Source organism: Salmo salar, chromosome ssa16 (assembly GCF_905237065.1).
Source record: "Salmo salar chromosome ssa16, Ssal_v3.1, whole genome shotgun sequence".
In the NCBI taxonomy this organism is placed as follows: domain Eukaryota; kingdom Metazoa; phylum Chordata; class Actinopteri; order Salmoniformes; family Salmonidae; genus Salmo; species Salmo salar.
The window spans coordinates 38953302-38973875 of record NC_059457.1 but is presented as its reverse complement, the minus strand read 5'-3'; the positions used below and the strand labels follow the sequence as shown (position 1 = coordinate 38973875).

At 41.0% G+C, this 20574-nt stretch overlaps 3 protein-coding genes across 7 annotated transcripts; 1 reads left to right on the top strand and 2 right to left on the bottom strand.

The window, feature by feature from the left end:
- Positions 1-613: 613 nt before the first annotated feature.
- On the bottom strand, positions 614-3188 carry rfxank (regulatory factor X-associated ankyrin-containing protein). The gene is made up of 9 exons (NM_001140973.2): positions 3081-3188; positions 2751-2879; positions 2435-2557; positions 2088-2153; positions 1853-1953; positions 1616-1741; positions 1447-1513; positions 1247-1327; positions 614-1114 (listed from the first exon to the last, which is right to left on the bottom strand). Exons 2-9 carry the CDS (start codon positions 2872-2874, stop codon positions 1062-1064), a joined length of 741 nt encoding a protein of 246 aa, NP_001134445.1. The 5' UTR covers positions 2875-2879; positions 3081-3188; the 3' UTR covers positions 614-1061.
- Positions 3189-3273: 85 nt separating this feature from the next.
- borcs8 (BLOC-1 related complex subunit 8) lies at positions 3274-10340 on the top strand. Of its 5 annotated transcripts, none has more exons than XM_014148749.2 (6): positions 3281-3588; positions 3738-3850; positions 4042-4106; positions 7142-7249; positions 7593-7684; positions 9110-10340. In XM_014148749.2, exons 1-5 carry the CDS (start codon positions 3474-3476, stop codon positions 7660-7662), a joined length of 471 nt encoding a protein of 156 aa, XP_014004224.1. In that variant the 5' UTR covers positions 3281-3473; the 3' UTR covers positions 7663-7684; positions 9110-10340. The 5 variants fall into 5 exon arrangements, with proteins under 5 accessions (XP_014004227.1, XP_014004224.1, XP_014004226.1 ...); XM_014148751.2 differs by having other exon boundaries at positions 9107-10340; XM_014148752.2 differs by lacking the exon at positions 7593-7684 and having other exon boundaries at positions 3274-3588.
- Positions 7828-11344, bottom strand: LOC106573585 (transmembrane protein 221). Its single transcript, XM_014148745.2, has 3 exons — positions 10792-11344; positions 10145-10230; positions 7828-8891 (listed from the first exon to the last, which is right to left on the bottom strand). The coding sequence occupies exons 1-3, from the start codon at positions 11085-11087 to the stop codon at positions 8359-8361; spliced, it is 915 nt and encodes a 304-aa protein (XP_014004220.2). The 5' UTR covers positions 11088-11344; the 3' UTR covers positions 7828-8358.
- Positions 11345-20574: the final 9230 nt, after the last annotated feature.

Sequence of the window (20574 nt, the reverse complement as noted above, 5' to 3'; positions counted from 1 at the left end):
AAATTAGTTGTAGTAAGTCTTGTTCGAGACAGAATGGCCTTGTATTTCAAACGTAAGGCAGCTTGATGTAGAACTACACCGCCTGGACAGGACACTAGTCTTAGTTGTAATAGTTGCTTAAATAAGTTGTAATAGTACAGAAAAGTTATGCCTGGACCTGAATACTGTAATACAGAAATGTTGATTTTAATGCATAGTAGCTACAGAGCAGCTTTCAATTAATATTGTTCTGTGCCGTTCACTTTTATTACTCCTCTGCTTATCTGGTTCTTAACTCCACACCCACAGATTTCCCATTCAGGAGGTCCCCACGGTGCACAGGCTATAAATAGTGTTTGAGAACAGTGCCGACTTCTTTGGCCGAATAATTGTTTACTCCTTGGGCATCCTGGGGGAAAGAGCTTTGTGACGTTTCTGTTTCTGCGTGAGAGAGGGAGAGACTTATAGGGAAAGAGAGGATATAGTGCCATTGAAGAACATGACTGCTGGAAGACTGTACCGCCCCAAATTAATTGTTTTGAATGGGAACCATATCTGACCGCTTTTGGTGAGGACATTTTAAGTTGGTTACCTGCTTGCGCAAAAACAAACAATAAGGGAAAAAGGAGGATTTGTCTCAGACAAAGAATCTGGATTTTATTGCAGCTTTCCAGGCTTTAAGGTCACGCAACCACCTGCATATTCAAATGCTTGTGCCTTGCATTTGATTTCCCATTCCAAATGAACATCGTAAAATGTGTATGCATTATGTTTTTGAACATTTGTTTAATATCCATTGGTGCTATACCTCCAATTTTTTAAATATATATTTAAAGATAGTTTGTCCCCCCCAAAAAAGAAATATAAGCATTTCCATAATATAAAAAACATGTTGAATAAATGTACAAGATAGGAACCACAGTGTCCCTTAACGTTGGAGCTTCCGTACCAAGAGTCTTCGCTACCAACCGCCTTTTGTGGCTTCAGTGTTTTGGTCAACCACCTTACCACTGATGCCAGCAGGTGATCCTCTGTTCAGCACAATGTCCTCTCTAACCACATCCTGGTGCCCTTAGCTGGTGTCATGCTTTTTTCTTCAGGAGTTTCAGAATATGGTCCTCTAACACCTTTTGGACTGAAACAAAACATGATTTACAAAACTTTTTTTACTTGATTACATGATTTACTTTTGCCAGGGAAGTTTTTTTGAATAAAAAAACAACAACTTTTTTGTTGTTGAAGATGACAGATTAGAGAGGGTGCTTACCTTGTTTGTGTCCGAGGGCAACAGCTAAGGCCATTGGACTATACCCAGAATCGGCCTCAATGTTCATGTCTGCACCTTTATCTGAATTACAATCATAAGACCATCATATGTATTTGTGCCACTTTGAGATGACTACAGTACTTTGGTTTTGGAGATCATTAATTAAAATGAACTGTGTGTAGGGGTATGAGGCAACGTACCTAAGAGGGCCTCAGCACACCTTACATGGTTCCCTCTAACAGCGTAAAGGAGAGGAGTACCACCATTCTTAAACATAAAACATCCAATGAATAAAATCACCCAAAAACATATTGAAGACTGATGTGTGATATTTCTGAAGAAATCAAGAATCCTAATTTACACCCTTACCCAGTCATAAGCATTGATATCTACTCCATGTTCAAGAAGACGTTTCACTATGACTGCATAGCCTCCTGAGCTCGCCAGGGTCAAGGCACTCTCCCGTTCCCATGCTATCGTACTAGGATCTGCCCCCTAAGACACACCACACAAGGTCATAGCAGCCACACAGGTTACAATGAACCACAACCCTGTTTATGACTAAACATTGAATTCAATGAACAAGGGTCTAGAAATATCACTAACGTTTTCCAGGAGGAAATCCACCATGGCTTTCTCTCCAAACGCTGCTGCCCACATGAGAGGAGTTAAGCCCCGTTCATCCTGGCGGTTTAATAATGAGCTGTCTGCAAGGTAATCAAACATTTTAATATTACACAGGACACCGCCTACAAGTCATCATGCTGGTTCCACAAGGCTACCCAAGTCAGGCAAGTTCTACTCTTTGCACCATTGGTAAGTGGATATGGACATTTCTCACCTTTGCTCAGGTGTGTGGCCACCTGTAAGACCTCCCCCTGGGCAGCTAACTGGTGGATGGACAGAACTGATGAGACATCAAAGGGTCAGTGTTTTGTACATTTAATTGTCCATATACCAAATGATATGCATAATATACCTTAATCTCCCTCAGTTATATACAAATACACAGGCATATACATATACAGTGTACATAAAACCACAGAGATCTTTTAGGGTCATTCCTGTAACATTCCTGTGCATTATCTAATAGATTATGAATGAGAGTGCATACACAGCAGTGTTTAAGGTATTTTGCAGTGAACAAAGAGTTGATTGTGTTTTCTGAGTTCAGACAGCCATACTTACTGTCTAAAGTAGCTGGTCTGACTGTGACCTCATTCCCACGCTGCCTATTCGTGAGGGTGGTGGAGTATTTCAACAGGCTCTCCTCCTCATCCACACCCATGTTCTCTGTAGTCGCCATCACACCTAGTAGCAAGGAGCAATACAGATATTTTATCACATTTGCATACCCCAATGCCTATAATCATTTGAGACTTTATGCAAACTGAAAATGGTGTTGACACATTCATTGCAGACAAATGGACAAGTGTGATTACTGTATGAGAAAGCCTATAGACCATGCAAAACTAGCAAAGAGTTGTAGGACTGACAGTCATACCATTTAACCTCTCTCCTCTGGCCTCCCCTGGTAGACATGTAGTGGATTCCAATGCTAGGTCATCTGAGAATATGTGTAAACTGGCTGCAAGATCTGGTATCTCACCACCATCTGTGCCATCCATGGTCTCTTGAATCAAAGTAGATATATATATTACTATATAGATTAGCTTTAGCCAACAGAAGTCAAGAGAACAAATATGGAACAAATGTCTATGATTATCTCACTATCTCTTACTTTTCAAAACTGAAATTATGAAAAACCATTCCACATCAGCTCTTGCAAAATAGGAAAGTCTCAATGGCACATTATAAATAGATTCATTTTTACCTTTATGTCGCAAGCAATGGTTTATATGTCCAGTTCACAATATCGGATAAAATAGCAACATCAATGTTTTATTCTTCACTCCAACTTCCTGATATCAAAACTGAAAGTGAGTTTATTTACAATATCCCATGATGCAATTGATAATGGTAAGCCGCCCGAACTGTCCATCCATTCATTACATTGCTTATAAATAACTTTATCCAATTAACTGTTTTTGAATGTGTGCATGTGTAATGTATGGAATTGTTTGACTGATTTTATCTACGATAATTGTTCAATCCACCAGTAAACGCGAAATATGTCGAGCGAATAAATATCTAGGAACTATTTTTCTATTTCGTGTTGCATTCCGAACATGATTTGTGATGCGCATGACAGTAACACGGAAATTGCATGTTAATTTTTGCTAACGCTTTAACACGAATTAAACCCGTGCAAATATTTGATTCTATATCGTTTAATGTGTATAAGATGGAGGACCAGGAGATGCAAGTGAAAGTTAAAAGAGGTAATTAGCGAATACTTTATAGTACAATTGTTTGCTAAAGTCAACTGTCATCACCAGCTAGGTAACCTTAGCCAGTAGCTGCATTAGCTAAACAGCTAACGTAGCTACGTGTCATAACAATATATATTATTATATGTTTATCTCTGCAGTGACTGACAAATTCACGGAGAACATGTACGTGTTGGCTAACGAGCCATCAGTGGCTCTTTATCGACTGCAAGAACACGTTAGAAGGTCCCTCCCAGAGCTAGTACAACACAAAGTAAGTAACGTTAGTGAATCCAAAGCAGTTTAGCTACATATTAACTTGCTAAGGAGAATAAATGTAGTTTTGTTACTTTACAGTAGCTATAATGGACTGTCCAAAAAACACGTCTAAAAAATAAATGTATACCGGTAGCTACTTTTGCGGTAACGTAATTCATAATATTATTCTCTGATAATCTCTTCCAGACAGATATGCAGAGCTGGGAGGAGCAAAGCCAAGGAGCAATCTACAGTGTGGAATATGCATGCAGGTAATCTAGCCCAAGATGTACTCTTAAGGAGCCTCAATTGTGATACGGTTCTAGAAACATAAAGTCCTTTACTTTCATTTCACATCACAAATACACTTACTCTACACTGTTTTAACTGGCTTTATCACAGTTGCAGCCAACAGTATTTTTCAGTGACATGTTTTTGGTGGCCTTCTGTTACAAACTGGTGTTTGGCGCATGCTAGATAGCTAATTAGCACAGGTGGACCCTCTGTCTTTCGTAAACAAGCGCAGTAACATGGAGATATGGCCGTGTGGGAACCATAAAAGGTGTGTATCAATTTTAAGTATTTCTCGCTGATATGAAAGATAAGGTCCTTATGCTTCCAAACCCATTCTGCAAGTGATGTGTGTTAATGTTCAGACCAAGCATCAGGTGTCTTAACAAAACTCCCCCGTACAGAAAACGCCTTCGTCCAATGACTTATGTGTAATTTTAGGGTTCTCAGCTGAAGGTACGGACCACAGCTGGCTCCATGTGAACTACAATTCTGACACTGTTTTAACAAATAGAAATGTTAATAATCCTCGCTTGCGATACGGTTTTAGAAACCTTTGGAACTTTCATACCAATGAGAGAGAATATTTCAAATACAAAAAAATACACTTACTGTATGCATTTTAGCAAAGTTGCACCTAGCTGTAATAAAGACATTACAGACAAAAGAGTTTACAATTGACATGTTGTGTGTGTGTGTGTGTGCAGCTCAGTTGCACATGCATATCAGTACATGCACACAAGTAGGTCACATGGGGGAGAGGCGTTGTGCCGTGATACCAGGTTTGCTGTTCAGTTGTGCTATATAAGATGGAAGGGAGTTTCATGGCTCTGTATAATGCTGTACATTTCCTTGAATTTGTTCTGGACCTGGGGACTGTGAAAAGACCCCGGGTGGCATGTCTGATGGGGAAAGTGTGTGTACCAGTGCTGTGTGTAAGTTGACTATGCAAACAATTTGGAATTTCCAACACAATGTTTGTTATAAAAACAAGAAGTGGGGCGTTCTTTCCTCAACTCTTAGCCAAGAGGGACTGGCATGAATAGTATTAATATTAGACCTCTGATTACAAAGAGGAGCAAGATGTGCCACTCTGTTCTGGGCCAGCTGCAGCTTAACTAGGTCTTTCTTTGCAGGACTTCACCATATAACTGGACAATAATCAAGATAAGATCAAACTAGAGCCTGCAGGACTTGCTTTTTGGAGTGTGGTGTCAAAAGCAGAGCATCTCTTTATTACGGACAGACCTCTCCCCATCTTTATAACCATTTAATCTATGTTTTGACCTTGACAGTTTACAATCTAAGGTAACACTAAGTAATTTAGTCTCAACTTGTTCAACAGCCACACTATTCATTACCAGATTCAGCTGAGGTCTAGAACTTAGGGAATGATTTGTACCAAATACAGTGCTTTTAGTTTTGATGTTCAGGTTCAGGACCCGTGTATTACTGGCCACCCATTCCAAAACAGACTGCAACTCTTTAAGGTTTTCAGTGACTTCATTAGCTGTGGTTGAATCATCAGCATACATGGACACACATGCTTTGTTTAATGCCAGTGGCAGGTCACTGGTAAAAATAGAAAAGAGTAGAGGGCCTAAACGCAGGTCGATGTGTTGCAATCCGTATGTTTGCTCATGAACAAAGGCAGGTGCACAAGACGGAAGTTTACGTACACCTTAGCCAAATGCATTTAAACTCAGATTTTCACAATTCCTGACATTTAATCCTAGTAAAAATTGGTTAGGATCACCACTTTATTTTAGGAATGTGAAATGTCAGAATAATAGTAGAGAATAATTTATTTCAGATTTTATTTCTTTCATCACATTCCCAGTGGGTCAGAAGTTTACATACATTCAATTAGTATTTGGTAGCATTGCCTTTAGCATCTTCACAAGGTCCTTTGCTGTTGTTCTGGGATTGATTTACACTTTTTCGCACCAAAGTATATTAATCTCTAGGAGACAGAACGCGTCTCCTTCCTGAGCGGTATGACGGCTGCGTGGTCCCATGGTGTTCATACCTGCGTACTATTGTTTGTACAGATGAACGTGGTACCTTCAGGCATTTGGAAATTGCTCCCAAGGATGAACCAGACTTGTGGAGGTCTACAATTCTTTTTCTGAGGTCTTTGCTGATTTCTTTTGATTTTCCCATGATGTCAAGCAAAGAGGCACTGAGTTTGAAGGTAGACCTTGAAATACATTGACAGGTACACCTCCAATTGACTTAAATTATGTCAATTAGCCTATCAGAAGCTTCTAAAGCCATGACATCATTTTCTGGAATTTTCCAAGCTAAAGGCACAGTCAACTTAGTGTATGTACACTTCTGACCCACTGGAATTGTGATAGTGAATTATAAGTGAAATAATCTGTCTGTAAACATTTGTTGGAAAAATTACTTGTGTCATGCACAAAGTAGATGTCCTAACCGACTTGCCAAAACGATAGTTTGTTAACAAGTAATTTGTGGAGTGGTTGAAAAACAAGTTTTAATGACTCCAACCTAAGTGAATGTAAACTTCCGACTTCAACTGAACATGGTTTTGCGCATGTGCCATGTGATATAAATTTCAACTTCAGTACCGGTGCTCTAAAAAGTTGGGGAAACTATGCTTTTCTGTGGATATTTTGTAAAAAAATATGAGCAGCTGAAGGGCCAACCACACAGACAACCGGTAGAGCAAGTTCAAATGTCATTTATTCAACATTCTGGCTTGTCATGAAAATCTACAATTTTGCAGTGCTTTGTTTCAGACTGTATACCAAGAATTGGTATAAAAGTCAGATTTATTTGGCAAGTGTTACTCAACACAGCTAGGTGCATCGGGCAGTGCCAGGGCATTTCCCTCACAAGGCTAAAGGGTGGCGTCCAATGACCCAAAGTAATGCGATGGAATTGGAGTCATGGTCTAAAGTCTACTGTTTAGGATTGTAATTATATTGAAAACATTGATCGGCAATTCAATGTTGTATTTGTTAACACACATGCATATTTTCATTTCCAGTGCAGTGAAAAGCATGACAAACAGCAGCCTGTACTTCAAAAGCATCGATGGCCTCCTTCGTCAAGCCATCAGCATGAAGGAACAGATCAGCACCTCCCAGGGGCGCAGGTAAGAGGCAGTAAACAACCAATTCCACTCACTTTGGCTCTGGGAAACCATAATAACACTGTGTCCTTGACACCGTAACACTGTATCCTTCATTTGTCTGATTGCCCACTCAACACTGCTGAGGAGAAAAAACACTATCTCCCTGCTCAAGGGTGGAGTTGATGAGGCTTATAAACTCCTTTTGAGTGAAAGCCAAGGTAGCTTTTTCATAGACGTGGGCCACCATTTCTTGTTTGTAGTTATTTTCCTTTGCAATCATCATCATCCTTTCTTTGCATTATTTTATTTGCCATTTTTGTCTCTGTTTTCTTAATTATTTCCCCCCATTGGCACATGCATGCAGCGCACATGAAGCGACCCCCTCTCCCATTCCCCCTGCCACTCCACCACATCCCCTATCCACTTCCTCCTGACCTCTGGAAGACACTGTCCAAGGTTAGTTGTTCCTCAGGCATCACACTCAAAGCTATACTTGGCCTCAAGGACTTCTAGGCACTCTCTTGACTTTCACGTAAGTGCACTAGAATGAACCTGAATGTGGTTTACTTAAACTGTTCCACTTTATTTTTACCACAGAGTGTTTTGTAACATGCCTTTATTCAAAGTTATGAAATATGTTTTTTACAGTATGCAGACTAAACACTACCAAATTTCTCTACACATTGTGTAATATACAGTTTTGGCAATATATTTCAAAGACCACCCTTGGTCTTTACCAAACACTTTTGAAAATATAAAGCATTTCTCTGCCACTTGTTAAATTGTATAATCACGTAGCAACTATAGCATTAGCTGTAGCTATAAGTTACTAACATTTTCCATTGGAATACCAGTAAGTAAACATTCTAGAGGGTTTAATAGTGATGGTTTCTGTGTAAAAAGTCAATACAAAGGCAGTAAGGGAACGGGATATTAGGAAAGGTGTATTAAAATGAGTTTCACTATGTCTGTATTGAAATGTACAGTAATAGTATTAGTGGTGCTTGGATCATGAAGGGATAGCTCAGAGCTTTTAAATGGCTTCAGCTATTTTCTATCCATACTGTATACTTCGGACCGTTTGATGGTTGGGTAAGAATGTACTAACTGCTAAGACTTTGCAGGTCAGGTCACACCAGAGTAGAGTCTTTACTGGAGGCTCCTGACTTGCGGGCCAGCACGCTCCGCATCTCATTGTTAATGCCATTCCAGGGCTTAGATGGAGACTGCAGCAGCCCTGACTCTGTTGACAGGGTCCTGTGCATTCTAGAACCACTCCCACCACTACTGTAGCCCTCCTTGTCACTGCTGTGGCTCTGAGGGCTGTGGGATGGGGAGTACTGATGCTGGTGATGCTGCTTAGGGTCGGTGCAGAGAGGAGGGTAGGACAAATGCCGGTGGAGTTGGGAGTTGTTGCGGTGCCTCCTGGGTTTGTCCCCGTCTTGGAGCTTGCCTGGTCGGGCGGCAGGGGTGCTCCCACCGTGCTGGTTCTGGTACAGGGTGTCAGTGTGTTCCCCACCGCGGTAGTGTTGGGCAGTACGGGCGGCTTTGACCAGGGAGTGAATCACGATCATCAGCAGAATCAGGATGCCCGAGGCCAGTACGCATGCGCTGGCGATGCCTGTCTCTACCTCAAACACCAGCAACATGTAGATGGACATAGCTGCAGCAGAGAGAGAGGGATAGAGAGAGAAAGATAAACAGAAGAAGAGAGGGAGATGGACACAGTGACAGGTACAGAAAGATGAGTCTATACACTGAAAGAAAGATCACTTTTCAGATCCCTTTTTCTCCCTGGGGTGAATAACTCAAAATAATGTAGTGCATTGCCACGGTTGTGTTTTTGTGACCTATTTTACTATATTGGACATCTCTCAGCAGGAGAAGAACCACAGACCCAAGAGTGCCGAAGGAAGGAGGAGAGAAACACAGCTCTGGGATATGATGATGATGACGACATTGTGGCATTGCAGTGAGGCTCTGGCTAAGTTCCCTCTGAAAGGGAGCTGTGGGGTCAGGAGGTCATTCACCCTACCATCACAATGGTGCACTGCCCCCACCGCCTCAACAAGGGACTCAATTGAATGGAAAGCCAGCAGCTTTGCTTTGCCAGGACTTGCATTAACACACTTCAGAAAATGAACGTCAAAGACGTCATTGTTCTGGGCCTTGTGTATCAATCAATTGGAGGGACTCTGAAAGTAGTGACTTTTGCCTCTGCTGCAAATTAACAAATATCTGTAGGAATCTAAATTAAGTTTTCCTTTCTAGGGTCACAACTATTTGGTACAAGCTGTTAATTGTTTAGCTGTTGGTCTAAACGTATGTAATGTCTGAATTTAGCTAAAGCAGATTCATTTAAGTGCTTGCACTTGAGGTTCATTTGTATTTATTATGGAACCCCATTAGCTGCTGCCAAGGCAACAGCTACACTTCTTGGGGTCGAGCAAAAATGAATGCAGTAATATATTAGAATATAATTTTAAACATTAAAATAAATGTTACAACAGATTTCACAATATATTAACTGTCTCTCCGCAGGCCACTACTCTAATGCAACACACTATCCAGGTGTGTGTGTACCTGTGTGTGTAGTGTACCTGTGTGTGTAGTGTACCTGTGTGTGTACGTATGTACCCATGTGTGTGACCCTTCAGTCATCACTGTTCCATAAGGTGTATTTGTCTTTTTAAAATCTGATTTTATTGCTTTTGGGAGTTACTTGATGTGGAATAGAGTTATGTGGGCTGACTACTGTGTACATAACGCTACCAAATATGTAGCAGTTTGTTACTTTTGATTTTGCCAATGAGTTTGTGGTGACAAGTGTTAAGACCAGCTGGATGCAGATTCCTTTAGTCCACAATATGTTCTGGTCATTAACTAGGCCTTAATGTTATTTGTTGTTGGTCTTACCTGCTAAGTATACTGAAACCCCAAGGCAAAATAGTCCAATGGCCACATGTCGGACAGCTCGGCTATCCAATAGGAACCAGTCTGCTCTGTGGGAGGAAATGAAGCAAATGCAATCAGTGACATGATCATACTATTTGTGGAAAGTGCTAAATTACGTATTATGTATTTAGACCAAAATAAAAATTCAAGGTTGCAATTAGGCCTTCTGTCCATAATTGTTCTATCATGTGGGATACTTTTCTGCTCAAAATAGATTGTTTTAAACAGAATGCTTTGTCATTACTTGCACTGGAGTGCACAGAAGCTAAATGAAAGTCAATTTATAAGCCAAAGTGGGAAAAAGCAGGGCCACTGAGGCCAGGGGCCGTGCACTGGGTGCATAATGAGGGAATGCTATTGTTTGTCCCGGATTCATAACGAGTTTAGAGATAGGGGTCGGTCAGTCAAGAAGCCTCTGCACCCAGCACACTTTGAAAGTTATGAATTTATAAGAATGTAGTATTCTTATTTTAATTTCTATCAATGTCAAACATGAATATAGGCTAATTAAAGCTCATTATTCAACCAAATAAACTACTGGTGCATCAGTGATAAGTATTAGCCTACAACAAATAACATCCTAAGTATAGGTGTGTTGATGGATTTACCTTTCCGTATCATCTTCTCCTCTGCATATCTCGGTTGTAAAGTAGCTGTGCAGAAGGCAGACCACGACAGAGCACAAATTGAGCGTGAGAGACAGAGCAGAAAGCACTGTAGACACTGGCATCAGCACTGCCCAAACATTAGTTGGCACGATGGAGATGGTGGGGGGAGATTCCTTCACAGCAATCTGTTGTGTTTGTAAATGGAAAATCAGATTGACCGATAGCAGAGACATAATCCCTGATAGGATGCCTAATAAAGCAAGAACCATCAAAGACCGCTGGCTGTAAACCGTCATATTTGGGTAATAAATCACGGACTGACGTCGACGCACTTGTCTTCCTTGGAAAAAGTTATCGCGGTGGGAATCCACTTTATCTTCCGGATCCTTCTTGCGGTCCTCTTTTCCAAAGGCTTCAATCTAACATAAAATGTAGTTTTAAGTGTAGAAAAATGTTTTGAATAGGAAAAGGTAAGAAACCTGTGATTGAGAGTCCGATCATGGAATTAGAGTGTTATTTGCGTGTTGTGCGCGAGCACCCACTCCCCCAGCGGAGCATGTGATGTTCTTTAAATCCCCAGATTAAAAACTTCGCAACAACAATGGACTTTTCACTTGGATTCTCCGGAATAATGCGTTGATGTGCTCGTCCGAAGCAGTCCACAGCCGGGGGGAAACTGTATACAAATTTATACAAGTTAGAAACTATTCACTTTCCTTTCCAAAACATGAATTACCCCGGCATGAAGGCATTTTGGGAATGTTAACACAATTGCAGTAGTGCGCATGGAATTTAAACCTCAAATACATTTTACATATGAAGAGACCATGCTCCAGAAAACAAATATTTGTATTTGTATATTATGACTTGGCTTTTATTTATGTTGGGTTGACTAGGCCACCGTCATATTTTTAGTGCAGACATGCTATTAAAATGAATAAGGATCCATCAAGATACATTCTTTAGTTCTCAATAGCTCTTTAATTAGGCATTGTCTATTTAATTAATGAATAGTAGCCTCCTGAAAATAATCAAACTAAAAGTGTCTACATTAGTTATTGTTTCGCTTATCATGCACGAGCGTCTTAAATTGCCAAAAGATGACGCAATGCCATCAGCTCGCGGTTGTGCAACGCCCCAAGAGTTCCTGGGAATTTGAAATGGAGGGTCCTGCCCTCATTCATTCTCCCCGAAATCTCCCTCTTTCAATCCAATTAACTTTTCAGTGGTTGCCTTGGAAACAAACGCTGTTTATCCAGAGAGCGCACTGCTGTTGCTCTGTTGATTTGAGGCTACTGCCCTGTGCATTCACTCACCCACCTTTCATGTTTGGCTTCTTTAGGAAACGTAATTCATTTCACCATTGACCCGTTATTGTACACTGAACCAAAATATAAATGCAACATGTAAAGTGTTGACTTCATGAGCTGAAATAAAATATCCTAGAAATGTTCCATACTGCATAAAAATATTATTTCTCTCAAATGTTGTGCACAAATTTGTTTACATCCCTGTTAGTGAGCATTACTCCTTTGCCAAGATAATTCATCCACCTGACGGGTGTGGCATATCAAGAAGCTGATTAAACAGCATGATCATTATACAGGTGCCCCTTTTGCAGTTTTGTCACAACACAATGCCACAGATGTCTTAAGTTTTGAGGTAGCATGCAATTGGCATGCTGACTGCAGGAATGTCCACCAGAGCTGTTGCCAGATAATTTAATGTTAATTTCTCTACCATAAGCTGCCTCCAATGTCGTTTAAGAGAATTTGGCAGTATGCCCAACCGGCCTCACAACCACAGACCACATGCCAGCCAGCCCAGGACCTCCACATCCTGCTTTTTCATCTGCGGGATCATCTGAGACCAGCCACCCGGACAGTTGATGAAACTGTCAGAAGCCATCTCAGGGTGGCTCATCTGCGTAGTCGTCGTCCTCACCAGGGTCTTGACCTGACTGCAGTTCGGCGTCTTAACGACCTCAGTGGGTAAAGGCTCACCTTCGATGGCCACTGGCACGCTGGAGAAGTGTGCTCTTCAAGGATGAATCCCGGTTTCAACTGTACCGGGCTGATGTGAGCGAGTGGTTTGAGCATGTTTGGGATGCTCTGAATTGACGTGTATGACAGCGTGTTCCAGTTCCAGCCAAAATCCAGAAACTTCGCACAGCCATTGAAGAAGAGTGGGACAACATTCCACAAGCCAAAATCAACAGCCTGGTCAACTCTATGCGAAGGAGATATGTTAAGCTGCATGAGGGAAATGGTGGTCACACCAGATACTGACTGGTTTTCTGATCCACGCCCCTACCTTTTTTTGAAGGTATCTGTGCCCAAAAGATGCATATCTGTATTCACAGTCATGTGAAATCCATAGATTAGGGCCTGATGGATTTATTTAAATTGACTGATTTCTGTATATGAACTGTAATTGTTGCATGTTGCGTTTATACTTTTGTTCAGTTTACAGTATATTGAATTTCAGAAAATACTTGATTGACAGTGAATATGTCCTCTTGGTGATCATTGGGACCTCCATGGATTGCACCACTTAACAAAACAACAATTCCTACAGTTTGATTAATTAATATTACTACTATTTCTTTCCATCATCCATATTTAGACTATGGCTATGCCTCCATTTTCTGAAGTTACTTTAATTACATGGATACCTCCCTAGTATACAAATTGAATACCTTTTTGATTTCATGCAAACAAACATGGTTGTATTTTATCCATTCTGAAGTGTATAGCACATGTTAAAACCCTACAACAACAAAAGTTCCAAGAAAACCAAAGCTTAATCAGGTATACTTTTATATATGTGTATGTACTGATGCTGGTCTCTAGTAATAAGGGGCAAGGGAAATGTTATCTGCATGTGACTGTCTTGAAGACAGCAGGACACCTGTAGTGCAGCTAAAGCTGTTCTGATGGAGATAAGCTTGCAGCTATAAAAGTACACACAACGAAGAATTGCTCTCACATATGCACACTGACCATGGAGTCTATTTCTGAATTTGACAGCCTCACCACACATACTAAAATGGCAGCCGCTGAAGTTGTCGAAAGCAGAAGTGAGCAGTTTCAGGAAAACAAAAAATAAGTCTAAATGTGAACTCTTTCCAAAGGCTCCTTCATCTGACTTAGAATACACTCTCTTTATGTGATTCATAAGGCTTTTGGGGAAACATACTTTGGTCACAACACTGCAGTCTGGCCTCAGAGGCATGCAAAATATATTTTACTTATTTCTGAACACCTCCAAGATGTATGATACCTACTAATGGTCTAGTTTAGGGAGGTTGGTCAGTGAGGATGGGTGGGTGAAATCCGCAACAGTCTAGCAATCCAAAGGTTGCATGTTTGAGTGGTGTCAGGGACAACTGTAGCATTTTAGCTAACCCTGATTTTAAACTTAACCCAATTCACCTAACCTGCTACGTAAATTCATCTAACCATTGTCTTTTTAGTTCTCCTAACCTTTGTCTTTAGTTTCCCTAACTGCCAATGTAAATTCTCCCCATAATTCTCTTATGTTGTTACAGCTCAAGAAGCAACCTGGTCTCAGATAAAGACGTGCAATACTATACGACATCAAAGTCGTATGCTACTGCACAACCGTGTAAGATGTATCATACTATACATGCATTAATTCACATGATGTCGACCACTATTCCATTTATAATGTAACTGAATGTATCATAACAGATCTCCTCTGCCCTGTCTTTGAACCTAAACCTCCATAATGAATAACTTTTAGACAAAAGGTCAACACAGCTTCAATGATTCTTAGCAGGTGGTTTACTCTTTTATTTAAAGGTGATGGTTTTGTGTGTTTTCTCCACTGATTGGGTGAATCCAGCTGCACACAGGGATGCAGCCTATCGCCAGGGTGGAAGTGGCCTTCTGGGATGTTGCTAACTCTTGCATCATGAAAGGCCTCCTTGGAAATCATTGTGAGTGTGTGAGTGTGTGTGTCTCTGTGATTGTTCGATGTTAATAACACTTGTCCTTAAATACTTTTTAGGAGTGTCCAAAGCAATGTGCCACCTCCCAAAATAGTCAAGAATAGTGTAGCTCACATAAATGATTGAGTAATTACCTCTAAATATACAGTATCTATTAAGATAGTATGTGGACTAACTTTTGACATCTTTGAAGTGACAAATGCATGCTATATATAATAAACCATGACAGTACTATGTTTGGCCTAAGGGATGTGGCTAGATTATTGAAGAGTAATAAGCCTTGATTAGCTGTGTGAGATCAGTAAAACGGTGGAAAATGTATTGTAGATCTAACAAAAGCAAGCACAACCAATGTAAGTAATACTAGCTGGAAAAGTATGCAGTGAGATTCAATGCAGATTGTGAGAAAGTGAGACATTAAGGACAGAGGTATTGGATATTGGATGCTCTTATTGCCAGTCTATACACTCACCCATTGAACTTAACCTAAATAGAAACAGCAGGAGGCAAAGGGTGATCTAAGTTACCTATCAAATCGTTTTAAGTACAGTAGTGTACCTCTCTTTGGAGCATTTTATTATATTTTTTGTAATTTTATCCACCACTATCCCCTTCTGTTCTTAGGCTGTATTATTGACATCATTCATCTTGAATTACCTTTTTACTGACACACAGCCAAGTCAGCAAACAGGGAGCTCCTAGAATTTGGCGTGAGCCAAAATGAAAGGATTATTTCACTTTTCTTCATGTAAAGAAAATAGGTAATTTTTATCCACAATCCAACTTGAGTTGAACTCTTGTCATACCAATGGTAGGCCTTCATTAGAACATCTCCGACCAATAAACTGTTGTTTTGAAAACCCAATACAGTGAACAGAAATAGATGTCTTCTCTGTGGTTTATCTATGTTTTCTTCAGAACAAGGCACAAAAAGTATACTAGTAGCATATCTATGAACGACACAGACCAAGACCGGGCCTACAGTGTTGTTTAGGATTGGCATGGGTCCTCAGATCTTCAAAAAGTTCTATAGTTGCACCATCGAGAGCATCTTGACTGGCTGCATCACCGCTTGGAATGGCAACTGCTTGGCATTCGACCGCAAGGTACTACAGAGGGTAGTGCATACGGCCCAGACAGTACATCACTGATGCCGAGCTCCCTGCTATCCAAGACCTGGTGGTGTCAGAGGAAGGCCCAAAAAACTGTCAAAGACCCCAGCCACCCAAGACACAGACTATTCTCTCTGCTACTGCACAGCAAGTGGTACCAATGCACCAAGTCTGGAAGCAAACAGAACCCTGAACTGTTTCTACCCCGAAGCCATAAGACTTTTAAACAAGACTGATAAATAGCTAATCAAATGGCTACCCGGACTACCTTCATTGACCCTTTTTTGCACTAACTCTCTTGCACTGACTCTATACAAACACTGGACTCTACCCACACACTCACACATACTTACACTGACACCCCGACACACACATACTGTACACACACTACACACGCCCACACACACATAACATGCACACTGATGCCACACACACACAAACACAACTTCACACTCACCACATACGCTGCTGCTAGTCACTTTACCCCTACCTATATGTACAGTACATACAGTGCCTTCAAAAGTATTCACACCCCTTGACGTTTTCCGCATTTTCTTGTGTTAAAAAGTGGTATTAAAATGTATTTAATTGTCATTTTTTTTTGGAAAATTTGTATTTAAAAAAAGAAAAGAAAAGTAAAACAGTAATACATCTTGATTAGATAAGTATTCAACCCTCTGAGTCGATACATGTTAGAATCATCTTTGGCAGCGATTACAGCTGTGTCTTTCTGGGGAAAACTCTTCAGTCCTTAACGATTCCAAGCATACCCATAACATGATGCAGCCACCACCACAATGCTTGAAAATATGGATTGTGTGAAATGGCATGTTACTTGGTGCAACACCAGCCTAAGCTGTTAATATGCAACTTTAATAAGGTGTGAAATCATGAATATTATTATTTACAATACAAAAATGTTGTGAAGTTGAAACGTAACTGTATATTACAGTGTCAAAGGACTACAGTTAAATCCTGTGTGATAAGGGTTTCCAAAGTTAGGTATATCGTGTACAATAGATAGATTCTTAATCAATTACAGTGTCCAGGTTTAGCATCTCTCTGTCACACTTCCATCACCAAACTTTTGTCAGAGAAATTGCTTCATATCATTGCATCATTTGGTGTGGCCATCAATAGCTTGAGTAAAATGGAATAAGTGTACAACAATTTTAAAGGGGAACTACACCGGCTGATTTGGCCTCGTTTTTTGGCTTGCTTCTCAAGACATGCTGGCGGCCATGACAGAAGCAAAACGTGAGTTGGCTTGGGGGTATGTGGGTGTTTCTTGGGTGTGTCCTTGCCACCACCAAGCCAAGCACATCTGTCAGAACCTTGCCCGCAGCTGTTTCCCAGCCGATACAGATACTGTGCCTATCTGCATTTTGTCTGGTGGTAATCAGGCTACCTTGGCAAACATGTCAGAGTTGGCAAACCTTGGTAAACATCTTCCTGTGTGGTGTCCTGTATACAACAGGAGTTCCCTGATCCTGGTACGGAATACACAGGGGTTCTCCCACCTCATATTGACTGATACTATTCAATTCATTAATTTAAAATGGACAATACAAGTAAAAGTTGTGTCTAGTAACATTTTAATGTACAGTCGTGGCCAAAAGTTTTGAGAATGACACAAAAATTAATTTCCACAAAGTTTGCTGCCTCAGTGTCTTTAAATATTTTTGTCAGATGTTACTATGGAATACTGAAGTATAATTACAAGCATTTCATAAGTGTCAAAGGCTTTTATTGACAATTACATGAAGTTGATGCAAAGAGTCAATATTTGCAGTGTTGACCCTTCTTTTTCAAGACCTCTGCAATCCGCCCAGGCATGCTGTCAATTAACTTCTGGGCCACATCCTGACTGATGGCAGCCCATTCTTGCATAATCAATGCTTGGAGTTTGTCAGAATTTGTGGGTTTTTATTTGTCCACCCGTCTCTTGAGGATTGACCACAAGTTCTCAATGGGATTAAGGTCTGGGGAGTTTCCTGGCCATGGACCCAAAATATTGATGTTTTGTTCCCCGAACCACTTAGTTATCACTTTTGGCTTATGGCAAGGTGCTCCATCATGCTATAAAAGGCATTGTTCGTCACCAAACTGTTCCTGGATGGTCGGGAGAAGTTACTCTCGGAGGATGTGTTGGTACCATTCTTTATTCATGGCTGTGTTCTTAGGCAAAATTGTGAGTGAGCCCACTCCCTTGGCTGAGAAGCAACCCCACACATGAATGGTCTCAGGATGCTTTACTGTTGGCATGACACAGGACTGATGGTAGCGCTCACCTTGTCTTCTCTGGACAAGCTTTTTTCCGGATGCCCCAAACAATCGGAAAGAGGATTCATCAGAGAAAATAACTTTACCCCAGTCCTCAGCAGTCCAATCCCTGTACCTTTTGCAGAATATCAGTCTGTCCCTGATGTTTTTCCTGGAGAGAACTGGCTTCTTTGCTGTCCTTCTTGACACCAGGCCATCCTCCAAAAGTATTCGCCTCACTGTGCGTGCAGATGCACTCACACCTGCCTGCTGCCATTCCTGAGCAAGCTCTGTACTGGTGGTGCCCCGATCCCGCAGCTGAATCAACTTTAGGAGACGGTCCTGGCGCTAACTGGACTTTCTTGGGTGCCCTGAAGCCTTCTTCACAACAATTGAACCGCTCTCCTTGAAGTTCTTGATGATCTGATAAATGGTTGATTTAGGTGCAATCTTACTGGCAGCAATATCCTTGCCTGTGAAGCCCTTTTTGTGCAAAGCAATGATGACGCCACGTGTTTCCTTGCAGGTAACCATGGTTGACCGAGGAAGAACAATGATTCCAAGCACCACCCTCCTTTTGAAGCTTCCAGTCTGTCATTTGAACTCAATCAGCATGACAGAGTGATCTCCAGCCTTGTCCTCGTCAACACTCACACCTGTGTTAACGAGTGAATCACTGACATGATGTCAGCTGGTCCTTTTGTGGCAGGGCTGAAATGCAGTTTAAATGTTTTGGGGGGATTTAGTTCATTTGCATGGCAAAGAGGGAATTTGCAATTAATTGCAATTCATCTGATCACTCTTCATAACATTCTGGACTATATGCTAATTGCCATCATACAAACTGAGGCAGCAGACTTTGTGAAAATGTATATTTGTGTCATTCTCAAAACTTTTGGCCACGACTGTAGAGTGCCAAGTCGCTCTCCATTCAGAGACATGAGTATCAAGCCTGTCTGTCAGTCTGGACTTCATCACCAACCTAATTGCTGCGTTCACCTTTCTATTTCACTTCAGATATCATAAAATGGAAGTGAAATATAATGGTGAACACAGTGATCAGGCTGGTTCCATCAGACCAGGTTATGCCCTGGACATTATATGCATCTAAGAAGTAGAAAATAAGCAACAAATAATGTCAGTTTACATAAATTATGTTTCACAACAAAGTAATGAAGTGGGTTAACGTCTGTATTTGTACAAATGATGAGCCTGTGAAAGCTGTTGCTGCTGACTGGTGAAGGCTGCTGGCCAGATACAGCCAACATGTGGCTGACTGTTTCATTCATTGGAATGCTCACAGCGAAGGCATGTCCGCATGATGCTGATGAGGGCCCCCTTGCTGGTCTTCTCTATGCTGCATGTTTGGCTGCAAACTGGACATCTCTCGAACAACTGCAGCAGGCAATCTTATGAGGTGGTGTTGACTGGGAGGGCCTGTGACAGGGTTATATAATAGACAGCCAAGTGGTAAATTGCATTTTGTTCTAAAGAAAGGACAAAGCTTTTTGCTAAAGCACTTCACAACCAAAATTACTCTACTGGTTGTATCTGCTTGGCTGGGGAATTAGCCAACTAGTTTATCAAGGAAGATATTTTTGAATACAACTTTTCACATAACACACATTACCTGTCATTGTTGATGAAGCCGCTGTGTCATCAGGGCAGTAACTCGGGTCACTATCAGAGGCCTCATGATGGCGTATCCTTTTCATAGGAGTCGAGGGGGACTAGCAACAACATAGGAGGTGTAACAAGGGTACTTGTGTCGCATGAACCACTTTTATTCTGAGGTCTTGCCTGACAAACTGTGAAAATAGCAAGTGAACAGTGAATTACATTCTTTTTGGAGGTTGCTCAACCATTGCAATCATATTGCTGGACATGTTATGAAACCCACCTTTGTATATTTAAAACCAAATACTTTTAGACTTTTACTCAAGTCGTTTTATACTGGGTGACTTTCACTTTTACTTGAGTCATTTTCTATTAAGGTATCTTTACTTTTACTCAAGTATGACAATTGGGTACTTTTTCCACCACTGGTCCTTCGGCAGGGCATGCACACCAGTTAGCTGTGCATCCTGCTGGAAGCATGCATGCATGGTCAATCCGTATAGGGCTTTCAGTCTAAAACGGCCATGATCCTTTGAACACATTGGAGGCGATGAAACAACGGAGCCCCATTTAATGAAGGGAAGCGAAGTGGGCTGAGAGGCGATTTGCAGGAGGAGTTTGGCAAAAGGGGGCATTATTTGATGACATCATTGTAATCCAAACCCAACCTTAATTTAGGCCTACTTGTGACGCACTGATGTTCCAAACTCCGTTTTAGACGAGGCTGACTTTATGACCAAAATTATCCTATTTACACTTTTTAGTACATTTTGACACTAGAATACATGTTTCTGACTCATTTTGATGCCACATGGGCCA